The sequence below is a fragment of the Typopeltis vanoorti genome, chromosome 3, assembly GCF_054136105.1.
Source record: "Typopeltis vanoorti isolate ZY-2024b chromosome 3, IOZ_Tvanoo_1.0, whole genome shotgun sequence".
In the NCBI taxonomy this organism is placed as follows: domain Eukaryota; kingdom Metazoa; phylum Arthropoda; class Arachnida; order Uropygi; family Thelyphonidae; genus Typopeltis; species Typopeltis vanoorti.
This window is the reverse complement of record NC_143551.1, coordinates 173789858-173804810: the sequence shown is the minus strand read 5'-3', so window position 1 is coordinate 173804810 and position 14953 is coordinate 173789858. Positions and strand designations below refer to the sequence as shown.

The following is a 14953-nucleotide window of genomic DNA, read 5'->3' as shown; positions in this document are numbered from 1 at the left end:
ATGACTATTTGCGTACTGTAGTTCTGATGAACTGAGGGAATTAATTAGATTTTTCCAAGTATCGTTCAGTATGGCCCCTTGATTTCTGTTTAGGTTGCTGCCTGTATGTAGCACTACTGCTGCTTCTTTAAATAATGTTTGTAATCTTCATCATAGAGCTGTTATCCCAGTCTATAGTGTGGTTCGAAGTTGAAAAGTGATGTGCTAATCTGGAGGTGATCATTCTGTTGGGATTTACATCGCAAACATGTTCTTTCTGTCTTATTTCTAGGCTTCTCGAAGTTTGTCCAATGTAGTAAAGACTGCAAGTGCATGGAATATTATACACACCTGGACATTTATAAAATGGAACAATGTCTATAATCTTCGTCTACGCAGGGCATAGAGCTGTTATCCCAGTCTATAGTGTGGTTCAAAGTTGAAAATTGATGTGCTAATATGGTATTCATATTACGGATCAGGAAGTTTGTCTCATTATGGTTCTTCATGGTAGGATCTTTGTTGAGGATTTTGTACGTGAAACTGTCTGATAGTAAGTCGTTTAACTTCTTGAAATAGTCTTTTGAGTTTAGAATGATGGTGGCATTCCCCTTGTCCACTTTAGTTATTATTGTTTCTTTGTTCTTCCTCAAGTTCCGAATAGCTTTCCTATCATATGGAGTGGTATTAAGTTTTGGTTGTTTTGCTGTTGCTAGGATGATCGTGCTTTGGAATCTAATATCGTTGGCTACAGCTTGTGGTAGCGGGTAGAGACTTTTTTCAATTCCACACATAAAGTCCATTTTAGGAATGTAATTTGGATTGACTGAAAAGTTAAAACCTTTCTTTAGGATATCTGATTCATGTTTGGAAAGGCAGTGATTCGATATGTTGAAAATCACTTTGTTATCTGGGAGGCCTTTGTGTGTCTGGTATTTTTTCTTGTAAAGTTCTTCAAATTTTCTAATTTGTTTGACTTTATTTAACTGGAAATTCCAGGTCATGTAATCTAGACTATTAGAAATGTCATCAAAATAGTTGCAGCAATTAACATCACTTATATTCAATTCGTACCTGATGTGTTGGATTCTTTCTCTGAGTAGTGCCAATGAAGTCCTTTGGTAAATTCTTTTGGCTTGTATGGATTGAATATGTCCTTTGATGATAAGGAATTTAGGGATGATAGAGAAATCCCTACACCTTTTTAGGAATGTTAAGTGGTTTCAGTAGCTTGGCCTTTCTGCATTTTTCCTTTTCTAGGGACCGTACTTTGTGTTTCATTAGACTATTTAAATTATACATATTTTTGGTCGTAAAATGTTAAAAAAAATATATATATATATAAGACGTATTGTTAAACTGACCATAGAATTTTAAAAATCTACAGATGGCTACGCTAAAGAGCGCAGACGTCTGTCTAAAACAAAACACAGTATCATTCTCGATATGCCATTATCCTTTATCATTGTATTATTATGAGAATTAAACCATGCATTATAAACACAGTTATGTGACATGTTGGGGACTGACGATTGGGCCCTTTTCGATGCTGGACCCGTGACAAAAGTCTCAGATGTCACCCCCTCTCGGCAGCCCTGATATTATTAACTACTACAGTTGCAAGGTAAAATTAGCCTGTGACCTATCTCTGTATTCAATAAACATAATATACCTATAATATACACATAAATATAATATACAATAAACATAAAAAATTTCCATTTGGTGAAAATTTTTCATTTGCAAAAATTATTCTAAATTTTTCATTTGTATAACAACTAATGTAAATAAAATAATTATTTACATCAGTTGTTATGCAGAAACAGAAGGGGGAAACTGATACAAATAAATATTTTACTTACATCAATTTTGCAGATATGTGATAGTTTAAAATGTTATTAAATCATTATATGCATCTACAACAGAAAAAAAAAAAAGGCAAAGATTCACTATATGATGAAATTTGCTATATTTCATCTTCATTTCAGATTCACTATATGATGATATGATGGTGGTCTGGAACCTAATGCATCATATGATGGGAGTATTCCTGCATCTATGTACATATCCTAGAAGATGACCTCAATGTCAAGACAAAATATTGAATAATTAAGTTTTTTTTTTTTTTTCATTAATATTCGAATACTACTACTAGTAGTACTCTCCATACTTTTTTCATGATGAAAGCTAAACAGTGTTAAGCAGTGAAAGATAGAATTATTAAAGAACAGTTTGCTGTCCTTAGAAGCTGAAAAAATTTTGTCACCCTAGATAAATGCTTCTGTTTCATCTGCTAAGAGCCAGCTGTGGATTCAGTTCATGTCATTCTTTCTAATCGACTGCATAATTTTTTTATTATTAGAATTAGTAAATTAGTAGTATGAAATCTTCATGAAATAAAGATGTTTATATGGCCATAAAAATCATAATAATGAGAGTTAAATGTTATATGTTATTTTAAAATGAAGAAGCTGTATACAGAACTGGAAGCTACAACAGCAGCCAAAACAACACCATATATTTGTTTTGCTTTAAAAACTTACGCTTTTCACATTCTTTCAGTGTTTCTGCAGTGAAGGTGGCTGCTTGACTTTCATGCAAAGTTAGTGACTGTGGAAAGCAGGCAAAGCCTGGTCCCTTTATTTCTTCACTGGGTACTATAAAAAAATAAAATAAATATTAAATTTCTGGTAGATACTTTTTTTTTTGGTTACTCATTACTATTATTTTTTTGGAAAATAGCAATGCATACAAACATATTGATTATAAAAACTTTAATTAATACTTTCCTATATTTCAGGAATTACATTGGCATCATCAGGGACTACAAAAGATATGCACATGCATAGGGTTACCATATGTCCGTATTTAGTACAGGCAGTTTGTATTTTAAACGCCCTGTACTGAATTTTGGTAAAATAAACGAAATGTCCTATTTTTTTTTTTTTTTTTAATGGTAAGAGGAAAAATAAAACAACACAAAAACAATTTTTGTGGGAATTTTTGTTACATATAAGTGGGAATCACATGAATCATCATCAAATTCCTGCTATGTGCCCTCAAGGGATGTACAGGGGTGTACTATCTACAATTTCCATCCAAATCACTCTATTACCTGCCAGACTCCAACATTGTCAGATCTTATATTTCTATCTTCTAAGGCACTTTTTACAGTATAAATCCACCTATATTTTGGTCTTCCTCTGGGTCTTTTTCCTGTCAACCTTGCAGAGAATACTTGTTTTGCTAATCTTTCCTCTTCCATTCTATTTAAAAGACCATACCACCTAAGATTAGGTCTGCTACTGCATCCCTGATGCTGACAATATCAAGTTCTTTCCTAATATCCTCATTTTTAATACGATACTGCTATTGATTCTATCTGTTCATTCCATAATCTTTCTCAGGATTCTCATATCTGCAGTCTCAAGTCTTCGGTCAAGTGTTTTACTTCTGTCCCAGCTCTCAGATCCATAAGTTAAAATTGGTTTGAACAGTCTTGTATACAGCTAATTTAGTGTTTTGACTAATTTCTCTCTTATTCCGTATAAATTTATTCAGTAGACTTTCTACCATACCAGCTTTGTTGATTCTGTTGTCTATTTCCATATTTAATTTACCATCTTCACTAAAAATCGTGCCCAAGTAACTGAAATGTTTTACTTGTTCTATAGGTTCTCCATTCACAATGCAGTTGATATTTTCAATGCTTCTGCCTATTTTCATTGTCTTTGTCTTTCTCTTGTTATTGCTGACCTTCATACCATATCTATTACAACAGTTATTCAATTTAGTCAGGGAATCTTGCAGACTTATAGCAGATTTATTTAGAATCATCATCTGTATAAAGCAGAGAGTGAGATTAACATCTCCAATTTTGATATCAGGTTTAATACCACTTTCCTCCATAATGTGATCCATATAGATAATGAATAACAGAGGGGATAATGTATATCCTTGTCTGACACCTGATTTAACATTAAACCATCTTCCTGTACTTCCTTCAATTCTAACTGCTGACTTACAACTCAAATAAAGATTAAGTATCGCTTGATATAATGCCATATAACTGTAGTGTTTTGAATAGCTTTTCTCTTGGCACCTTATCATATGCCTTTTCCAGATCTACAAAACTTAAATACAGATCTTTATTATATCACATGAATCACCCGATCCAATTCCTGCACGTATGTCCCTACTCCTTCTCCAATCCCCCCTTACTATTCCTACAGTTTCAGTTGTATTATGTCATGCATTTGGTGTTGTGCACAGTCATATTGTGAATATTCAGATAAAATGCATGACGTTGGCAATTGATCTAATTTTATTATTATTAATATTATTATTCAGGCCTCCAAGGAGTCAAAAGACTCATCGAGGGAGGTCCTTTCTAAGACAAAGTCTGTCAAGACTCATCGAGGGGAAGTCCCCCTCTGAGAAACACAAAGTTTATCATACCACTCCTTAAACCCACTGACTGTTCTCGCTCCCACCACTCCATCAGGCAATGCATTCCACGGCTCAACCACCCTCCACACAAAGAAACCACTCCTTACCCTCTTGCTCACAGTTTCCTTTCGTAACTTCCAGGGATGGCCTCTTGTCATCACTCCTTCCCGCTGATCAACCAAGCGAAAGAACTCCCCAGTGTCAACCCTGTAACCACCTCTCAACAGTTTAAAAGTCTCAATCATATCACCTCTCCTTCTTCTATCCACCAAACTCTGCAGTCCACATTCTCTCAGCCGATCCTCATAACTATCCTTGTACAGTCCTGAAACCATCTTTGTCATCCGTCTTTGTATCCTTTCCACGGTTAATTTATCCCCTTCAAATCCTGGGGACCAAATCTGAGAACAATAGTCCAAGTGTGGTCTGATCAGAGACTTATACAACGGAATGATAACCCTCTTATCTCTGCAGGTCAGTGTCCTTCTCATAATAGCAGCAATCCTCTGTGTTACCTTCACCACCTTTGCAATATGTCCCCTAAACTTCAGGTTTCTATCAATCATCAACCCCAGATCTCTTGTCTCCCCTACTTCCTCCAGTATAACTCCTCCCATAGAGTATGCAGCATCCCATCGATGTTTCCCAAACCTCAAGACCTTGCATTTTGCTGCATTAAACTGACACCCCCATTCATTTGCCCATCTATCTAGCTTATTTAAATCCTCTTGCAGGGCTACCACATCTGCACTATTACTAATAATCCTTCCAAGCTTCGCATCATCCGCAAACAACTGAATATCCCCCTGAAATACACTGGCTATGTCATTGATATAAAGGTTAAACAATATAGGTCCTAGTACTGAGCCCTGTGGGACCCCACTTGTAACCCTCTGCCTCCTGGAAACTGCTCCACCATACACAACTCTCTGATACCTATCAGACAGCCAATCCTGAATCCAGTTGACCAATCTGACATCCAGACCCATGTGCTGCAACTTAAATATCAGCTTATCATGTGGCACCCTGTCAAATGCCTTCGCCAAGTCTAAGAAAATTGCAGTATATGCCTTTCCCTCATCTAATGCTCTTGTAACTTTATTATAAAAGGCTAGCATATTGCTAAAACAAGAGCGTCCTTTCACAAATCCATGTTGATTCTCACAGATAACATTACCCTCATCTGCCCAATGCTGTACACGGTCCCTCACTACTTTCTCCAAGATCTTAACAACTACTGATGACACACAGACTGGCCTATAATTAGACACTTCCAGTCTGTTACCACCCTTATGCAATGGCACTATCTTACCTTCCTTCCATTCCCTGGGCACCTTTGCCAAAGCCAGACTTTCATTTAAAAGCCACGTTAAAGGTATTGTCAATTCCCTAGCACATTCTCTCAAAACTCGTGGCGAAATACCATCCAGTCCCACAGCTTTAATGACATCCAGAGTACTCAGTATCTGAAACACACTCTCCTCCTGTACCTCCAGACCTCGTACCAGTCCTATCCCTCTAGCATTAAAACTGACTCCTCTAGGATGAAATACTCCAATAAAGTGTTCATTGAACAATTACACTATGTCCTCTGCATCAGTCACTCTATTCCCATTTTTATCCCACAATATCATTCTTCCACAGTCATTTCTCCTCCTACTGGCCACATAGCTAAAAAATTCCCTATGATTTTCTTTGGATCTTAGGGCCAATCTCCTCTCATATTCCAGTTTCGCTTTCCTTACCACACGAGTCACTCTTCTGGCCTGTGTCTTATATTCCTCATGCATCTCTTCACCTGTCTCCTTATATCTCTTCCATAGCCTCTTTTTCGCATGCAATTCCTGTTTAATATTGTTTGTCATCCACTTTACTCCAAATTGCGCCCTCTTCTTCACTCGTGGTATACAACTTACCATTGCTGATAACAAATATTCTTTCACAATTTCCTACGCACTGGTGATATCCCGGCCTTCCAATTCCTCCCTCCATGAAACTTCCCGAAGTTGACGTCTAAGACTATTATAATCACCTGCCTTATAATTCCACATAAGTTCCCGTCTCTTTGATACTCCTGCATGTCTATTCATTTTCCAAGTCAAAACCATATGGTCACTCTCTCCAACTGGTGGGAGAGACGTCAACTCAGTTATTATCAACTCTTCTGATGCTATAACCAAATCCAAAATTTTTGAACCTCTTGTTCCCTCTGTTACATGTTGCCTAAGACATTTGTCCCTCAAGAATTCTAGAAATTCCATTCCCCTATTGTTACATGCATCTTCCTCTCTCCAATTTATACTACTGAAGTTAAAATCTCCCATAACAATCATTCTTCTTGCACTTGCCAAACTTAGCTGTCTAACATCTCCTGGTCCCCATCCTCTGTGCTCCTGGGTCTGTAGCAACACCCCACTAAATATCCTGTCTTGCCTACCTCTACCTCACACCATACGCTCTCAAAATCATTTGTCTCACTACCTTCCAAATTCTCCACTCTTAGAGGACATAGGTCATCACTTATCATAAGCAGCACCCCACCACCACGCTTTCCCCTCCTATCCTGGCGAAAAATGCTATACCCAGTGACTTCTATACCTGTTTTTATATCCTCTTCTGTCAACCACGTCTCAGTGATCGCAATAATTTTTCGCCAGGCTGATGCTATCTGCGCCACCAATTCCTCTCCCTTATTCCGGATACTCCTGGCATTAGTATACAGCATATAAATGCCATTGTTTCTATACCCAGCATTATCCCTTCTAGACTCCACTGGACTCAGTCTTACCTGACATTGTCTCCCTTCTCCCAAGTATCCATTCCCACAAGAGGCCACCCCTGCTATCATCCTCCCTGGGACACACTGACTCGTTCAGAACAGCAATCTCTCCAGATGCCTACGTCCTTCCTCATTCAAATGCAAACGGTCTCTCGCAAACAACTCCTCTCTTTCCTCAAACGCACTCCAAGCATCCACATATACCAGTCCTCTCTTGTCACACATTCTCGCTATTATGCCATTCAATATCACCGCTCTTCTGCTCAGCTCATCATTATCATACCTAGGCAACACGCACACTATTTTTCCTCTCTCTGTCTTCTTCCGTACAGTCTCAAGCAAAAATCTCATATCTCTCGCTGCCCGACTTACATTACCACTCAAGTCATTCGTTCCTACCATCACAATCATCTCATCCACCCTTTCACTTCTCTTAATTGCCATAGCCACCCTTTCTATTGTTCCTCCTGGCAAACACTCCTCACGCATCCTATCCTGAACACCACAGATCATTGAGTCACCATACATTATACCTCTTACCATTCCATCGCTCCTATTGTTTCCATTCTCTCCTCTTCTTTCATTCCCATACCTCTCTCTTCTACTGTTTCCATTCTCTCCTCTTCTAGCACTCCCATACATCTCTCTCATTCCCTCTCTCCTACTGTTTCCATTTTCTCCACTTCTAGCACTTCCATATCCCTCTCTCATTCTGTCTCTCCTACTACTGTTTCCATCCGCTCGTCTTCTAGCATTCCCATACCTCTCTCTCATTCCATCTCTCCTACCGTTTCTATTCTCTCCTCTTCTAGCACTTCCATATCTCTCTCTCATTCCGTCTCTCCTACTGTTTTCATCCTCTCGTCTGCTAGCATTCCCATACCTCTCTCTCATTCCTTCTCTTCTACTGTTTCCAATCTCTCCTCTTCTAGCACCCCCATACCTCTCACTCATACTCCTTAAATTCTCTCTCTCTCCTACTCTGATTCGCCTTGCATTCATCTCTTCCATTCTCCTAATCTTATCTTTCATACTTCTGCTCTCATTCACTAGACATTCCACCTCCTCTTTCAACTCATCTATCTCCCGCTGCAGGTCAGTCACTCTTAATCTAAATTCACTCTCCCAAACAAAACCATCTCCTAAACTTCCACAGTCACTCACACCTTCCACACTATCAACCATTATTTTCTCATTCTCTCCTATCATACTACTCGTCTTCCTACATTCATTCTCCGTTCCTGGAGCAACAAAGTCGGATATCGATATATCTAATGTAGTTATTTCCTCCAACTGCCTGCATTTTGCGCACATACGCTCTCCACTCTCTTTAACAAACCACATATGTAATTCCTTAGAAGCATACATGCCGCAAGTACTGCATGCCACAAAGTCCCTTATGATATTGCTAATAATCGAGTTCTTAAATGGCGGAGGACTTGGCGTTACGTCACTTGCGACTGCTGCTGAATCCACCATCATTCCTTACTGCCGAGTAGCGTAATCCTTAATTATTAGCGTAATCCTATAATCCCTAATTATAGACATTTAAAATAATCCGTGATGTCAAAAGTTACATTAAAAGAAAAAACTTCATAAAAGAAAGAATGAAGAGAGTGACACTGTATTTTGTTCTTTGAGCAATAGTAAATATTCTCTTGGATTTGGTGGCCAGCATGACATTGTCAAACACATAGACACTTCAAAAATCAAAAGGCTGTAAGAGCAAGTAAAATTAGTAAGACTCTCAAAGCATTTTTCAAAAACGAAGAGCCAAAATCTGATGACTATGCTCATGCAGCTAAAGAAGCTACCTTTTCTTTTCACAAAACTGTACATGATCAAAGTTTTAAATCAAGTCAAAACTTATTTCAATACTTTATGTCCCAAAATATTCCAGTGCCAGAACAAAAACAGAGGCCATAGCTAATAACGTAATTGCAGCTTTGCTAAAGGGAGGTCATGTTTTAGTAATCTACTTACTTATTACAATAAAGTGACTGCTTCCTTGGACAGAGGAGAAGGATACACAGTAATATACTTGGATTTTGCAAAAGCTTTTGATAGAGTACCTCATGATAAGTTGACAGTCAAACTAGAGCAGATGGGGTTGGAAATTAGATTAGTGCATTGGATTGGAGACTGGCTATCTGATAGGTATCAACAAGTTGTGTATGGGGGTGCAATATCCAGGAAAAGGAAAGTCACTAGTGGAGTGCCTCAGGGATCTGTTTTAGGGCCATTACTATTTAACTTGTATAGTAATGATATTGGCGAAGATTTGGATGGAGATATTCAGTTGTTTGCAGATGATACAAAGTTGGGACGAACCATAAAGAGTAGTGAAGATGTTGTGGCCTTGCAAGAAGACCTGAATAAATTGAGTGATTGGGCAAGCAAATGGGGATGTGAGTTCAATGTTGCAAAATGTAAGGTTTTAAAATTTAGAAAACAAAGATGGGATGCAGAATTTATGCTTGGTGAGAATATATTGTTGGAAGTAGAGGAAATAAGAGATCTGGGGGTGATAATGGATAAGGATCTGAAATTTAAGGGACACATCACCAAAATTGTGAAGACAACACAAAGACTTCTGGGAATGATGCAGAGGACACTGACGTGTAGAAGTAGGGAGATTCTTGTTCCATTGTATAAGGCTTTGATTAGGCCCCACATGGACTATTGTGCCCAGATTTGGTCACCTGGTTTTCAGAAGGATGAAGAGATGTTGGAAAGGGTCCAAAGGCGACTGACTAAGGTAGTTTCTGACCTCTGGAATGTCGAATATGAGGAAAGATTGAAAAGATGTAATTTGCAGAGTCTAGTGGAGAGAAGGAAGAGGGGAGATATGATAGAGACCTACAAGTTGGTAAGGGGTTGTTATAGGATCAATGGTGGAGAAGTTCTACAGAGAATAGTGGGAGATCAGGGGAGAACCAGAGGTCATCCCTGGAAACTGTATAAAGAGGGTGTGAGTAGGGGAGTGAGAGGCAGTTTTTTTTTTGTGCAGAGTTGTGAGTGATTGGAATGCCTTGCCTGAGAGTGTGGTGTCTGCAAGGAGTTTGAATGTGTTTAAGACGTGCGGTATGATGAGATGTGTGTGAGATAAAAGGACCTCCTAGATGAGTCTTTGCCTCCATGAGGTCTTGTTTAATAATAATAATAATAATAATAATAATAAAGTATAAAATGAATTAAATAGTTCCAATTTTCTTACTATATCTGTATATGCCTCCAACAGATTAGATATGAAACTTGTACCGTCTTAACTAGAATATTTGTTCCACACTTTGGAGTTAAAATATGGCTGATAGAATTTGATGATTTAACAGGAGAGACAGCAGATATTTTAACTACGTGACTGAAACTTTTAAAAAAATTAGTATAGAAAATAAAATTGTATTGTACTGTGCAGATAACATGTACACATTTTGGAGAAATGAGAAAGCAGGGTGAAACTAACATTCATACAAAGTTACAACAAGAAATGATCAGAAAACTTTTAGGAATTGAGTGCTGTGCTCATATTGTTCACAACTGCGTACAGAGTGATATTGATCAACTGCCTGTTGATATAGAAATGATTGTAATTAAAATATACGGGAATCTTCACATTTTGAATGTAAGAGTAGAAAAACTAAAAGAATTTTGTGAGTACAAAAAGGCATAGTCACACAGTATTATAAAAATTTTAAGTCTGCTATCTGCTCTGCAAAGGATTCTTTTGATTTGGGAAAGATTGAAATCTTGCTTCCTTTCAAAGTGGGAAAATTCCTGCCCAAAAGTAATTAGAGACTTTTTTGAAAATCCACTCAGTGAATTATTAGCTTTATTTGTTCATGGCAGCCCTCAAATTTTTCAAGAAACTGTGTCAACTTTTGAAAAAAAAAAAAAAATGAAATTTCAACTACGGAAGTAGCTTTGAAGTGCAAGGAATTGAAAGTAAAATTAATAGCCAGAAGAGACAACAAGTCATCTCCCAGTTTTGCAAGCAAAAGCTATCTCTGTATGCCAACAAAGGAGATGCAAATAAAGAAGATTTTGAAAAGCGTATTTTGAATTTTTATGAGAAATGTATCTCTTATTTAGAAATGTGGGAAAGCAGTCTCAAAGGTACAGAGCAGTTTTCTTGGATACAATTAAGCCGGATTTTGAGCTTTGGCCAGATGTTGAAGCATCTGCAGAATTTGTTAATTCCATAGCACATTCCAAAAAAGAAGTTGTTGACATAGTGATGCACCGAAGAAGAAAAAGAGACATAGACAAACTTTTCGATGAAGTTTCAATTATAAAAATAATACTGCAAGATTTAAAAAATAAACCTGAGAAAAACAAGCAATCAGAAAGAAAAATTATAGAAGAATATCAGAAGGCCACATCAAGTGTTGTTCATTTATGGGTTGAGGTATTCAAAATGATTAAAACAAATGGGAGTGAATGCCAAAACTTTGAAAAGCTGATGGAGTTTATCTTTTGATTGCCAGGATCAACAGCACCAGTAGAAAGAGTTTTTACTATAATGAACGATGTTTGGTCTGCTGATCGAAAAAGACTTTTAACTGAAAACACTAAACGTCTCCTTCAAATAAAAGTGAATTCACATGTGAATTGCTCGAAGTTCAGTGAACCGATAAAAAATGACATAACTTTTTAAAAGAAAGTTCATTCCTCTCAAAAATATGAATTGTACAATTAATGTGAATAAATATCTATTTGAAGGTAAACATTTCATATTTCTTTACAATTTTTTTTTATGTTTTTGTCTGTATTTTGCTTTCAAGAAATATGGTAACCCCTTAACACGTGGGCACTAACGCTGGACAAATGAAGTTGAAGAAAGGCAACCAAAGTTGGGTCTAGAGTCCTAAATGGCACCCCTTAGTGGGGTAAACTAGGTAGTCTTGGCATTGGGCTGAAGAAAGGAGAATTAATGCTTCCCAAATTTGGGAGGCGTCTAGTGGAAACTAATGAAAGCATGCAAGAAAACAGAATGAAAGAATAAAGCGTAAAAGAAATGATGAGCGATTCCAGGATAGCAGTATATGGAGACGCCATAATTAGAGGGCTAGTTACTGAGAGAGTCCATAAGGTCTGCTATCCGGGTGGAAGAATGAGTACAATAATTAAGGCGTTGGACATGAGCAAGAAAGGAGCAAGAGAGTTAGTTGCGATTGTAGGGACTATTGATCTAACTGGACATAACAAGGATGTGAGGACGAATATCAGGAGACTATTGAGAAGAATGAAAGATAACAGTGTAGTAGGAAAGGTTATCAGTGTGTTACCCAGGTATGATGATGATGAGTTGCGATGGAGAGCCAAAATCTTGAATGGTATGCTGGCAGAGCTGTGTGAGGAGAAGGGAGTGGAGTTTGTGGATGTATGGTATGTGTTTGAGGGAAGAATGAAATTATACAGGAGTAATGGGCTGCATTTAAATGGCTTTGCTGGAGAAAGTGTTATTGGATGAAAGTATAGTGTGTGAAAGTACAGTTTGTGATGTGTGCCAGAGATCAGAAGGAAAAGATGAAGAGAAAAATCAGGAGAGCGGTACTGAAGAGACAGAAGTGCTTTGCAGTGGAAACGGTACTAGTAGTGAGAGAGGAAGAGAGAACCGGAATACAAGAAGAACAGGGAAACAGGGAGAGCTCGGGTAGACAGGGGGACATGGCATAGAGAGAGTGAATGTTGAAAGTGGAAGTGAATGTGGGCGTAGAAGTGGAGACTGAGCAGGTATATGTGGTTAGCGGTGATAAAGGTGATTTGTCACATGTAGTGGAGAAATCACAACCACCATATGGCTTGGATAGGACTGGCTATAGACCTAAAAATGAAATGTTGTGTTTGTTTACAAATGCCAGAAGTATCAGAAATAAAGGGGATGAAATGGTTTCAGTGTTCACCCCCAAATCATTGGAATAAGTGAAACATGGTTTGAATGAAGATGATATCATAATCGGAATAGAAATGGAAGGGTACAGTATTTTTTCTGAGCATAGAAAGGGCAGGAAGAGAGTGGGAGTGCTGCTGATGATAGCGGGGGAATTAAGTCCACATAAGGTAGACATGAAAGGGGGAAATAGTGGCAATGGTTATGAGGCAGTGTGGTGTAACGTGGAGGTTGAAAGGAAGGCATATTTAGTTGGATGTTGCTATAGGCCTGGGAATATGGAAGGTGGTGATGAAGAAATGTATAAACAACTTGGATTAATGAACAAAGGAAGAGTAATTACGTTGGGTGATTTTAATTATGCTGGTACACATTGGAATGAAGTGACAGCATTTGGGAATAGGGAAAACGAATTTCTCGAATTGTTAAGAGAGAACTATCAAAGGCAACACGAAAAGAAAGGCATGGGAGGATCAAGAGTTCCGGATCTCATCATTTCATCAGAGGATATAATTGTTAGAGGGGTTTCACATTTTCCTCCATTTGGTGAAAGTGATCATGAAGTAATCATCTGTGTTGTGGTTAGTCATATACAGACTTTTGCGAGGAATGGATATATGTGGAATTATAAGTCTGGTGATTATGACAAGCTTAGAAGACAACTTTGAGCTATAACATGGAATGAGTAGTTGAGCGGTAAGGAAATAAATGCTACATGGGAACTTACAAAGAAATACATAACAACATCATTGTACTAATGTATCTCAAAGGCCAAAAAGGTGAATATGGTAGGTGAAAAATGGATGAATGTGGAGCTTAAGCATGGAATTTTGAAAAAGAAAGTACTTTGGAGGAAGTACAAGATGAATAATGGTAATCACTCACATGAAAAATATAAAGAACAAGCCAGGAGAGTGACTCAGTTAGTAAGGAAAACAAAAATAGATTATGAGCAGAAATTGGCAAATCAAGCTAAGAAAAACCTTAGACAGTTTTTTAAATATGTGGCAAGTAGAAGGAAGAATGATCATGGAAAGACGAAGTTAAGGGATGAAAGTGGTAGAATAGTAACGGCTGCAGAAGACATTGTTGAGGTATTCAGTGATTAATTTATAAGTGTGTTTTATCCTGATCAGGGTGGAATCATGAGGAACTTAAGTGTAGAGGACATAGGAAAGGATAGCTTAATTGTGAGTGAGCAGGAGGTATTTGATGAAATAAATAACCTTGATGTTAATAAGGCAATAGGGTTTCATGACATATCATGATGCACCTTAAGGGAATGTTCCAGGGAACTGGCAGTAGCATCGGCATGCCTGTTAAATAAGAATTTTGCAACAGCACAGGTTCCAAGGGAGTGGAAGGAGGGTAAAATTCTTCCACTGCATAAAGGTGGTGATAAGGCTGTAGCTTCAAATTATAGGCCAGTCTGTATATATGGAGTTGTGGTGAAGGTCCTGGGAAGATTGGTGAGCAGGATACAGAAATGGGTTGATACCAGCAGTATTCTCTGTGGTTATCAGATGGGTTTGTTAAGAGGAGATCATGTTTCACTAATTTACTTATGTACTATAACAAGGCGACAAAACCTTGGACAAGGGCGATTCATATACGGTGGTGTACTTGGATTTTGCAAAGGGTTTTGATAGACTGCCACATGACAAGCTCTTAAATAAATTGAAACAGATGGGATTGGATAACAGATTTGTGTTGGATCAGTGACTGGCTATCCAATAGGTATCAGAAAGTTGTATATGGGGGTGCAGTATCTTGAAAGAGAGAGGTTGCCAGTGGTGTGCCGCAGAGGTCAGTTTTGGGGCAATTGTTGCTCAATTTGTATGTTAATGATACTTGGT

At 37.9% G+C, this 14953-nt stretch overlaps 1 protein-coding gene across 5 annotated transcripts in view; it reads right to left on the bottom strand.

Moving 5' to 3' along the window:
* The window catches only part of LOC150108743 (twitchin-like), a 2666638-nt gene that overhangs the window by 19435 nt on the left and 2632250 nt on the right, over positions 1-14953 (bottom strand). For all 5 annotated transcript variants that reach the window (XM_090390962.1, XM_090390961.1, XM_090390964.1 and 2 more), the window contains one exon: positions 2523-2636. In XM_090390962.1, coding sequence (XP_090247088.1) covers positions 2523-2636 — 114 coding nt within the window. The remainder of the gene's footprint in view (positions 1-2522; positions 2637-14953) is intronic.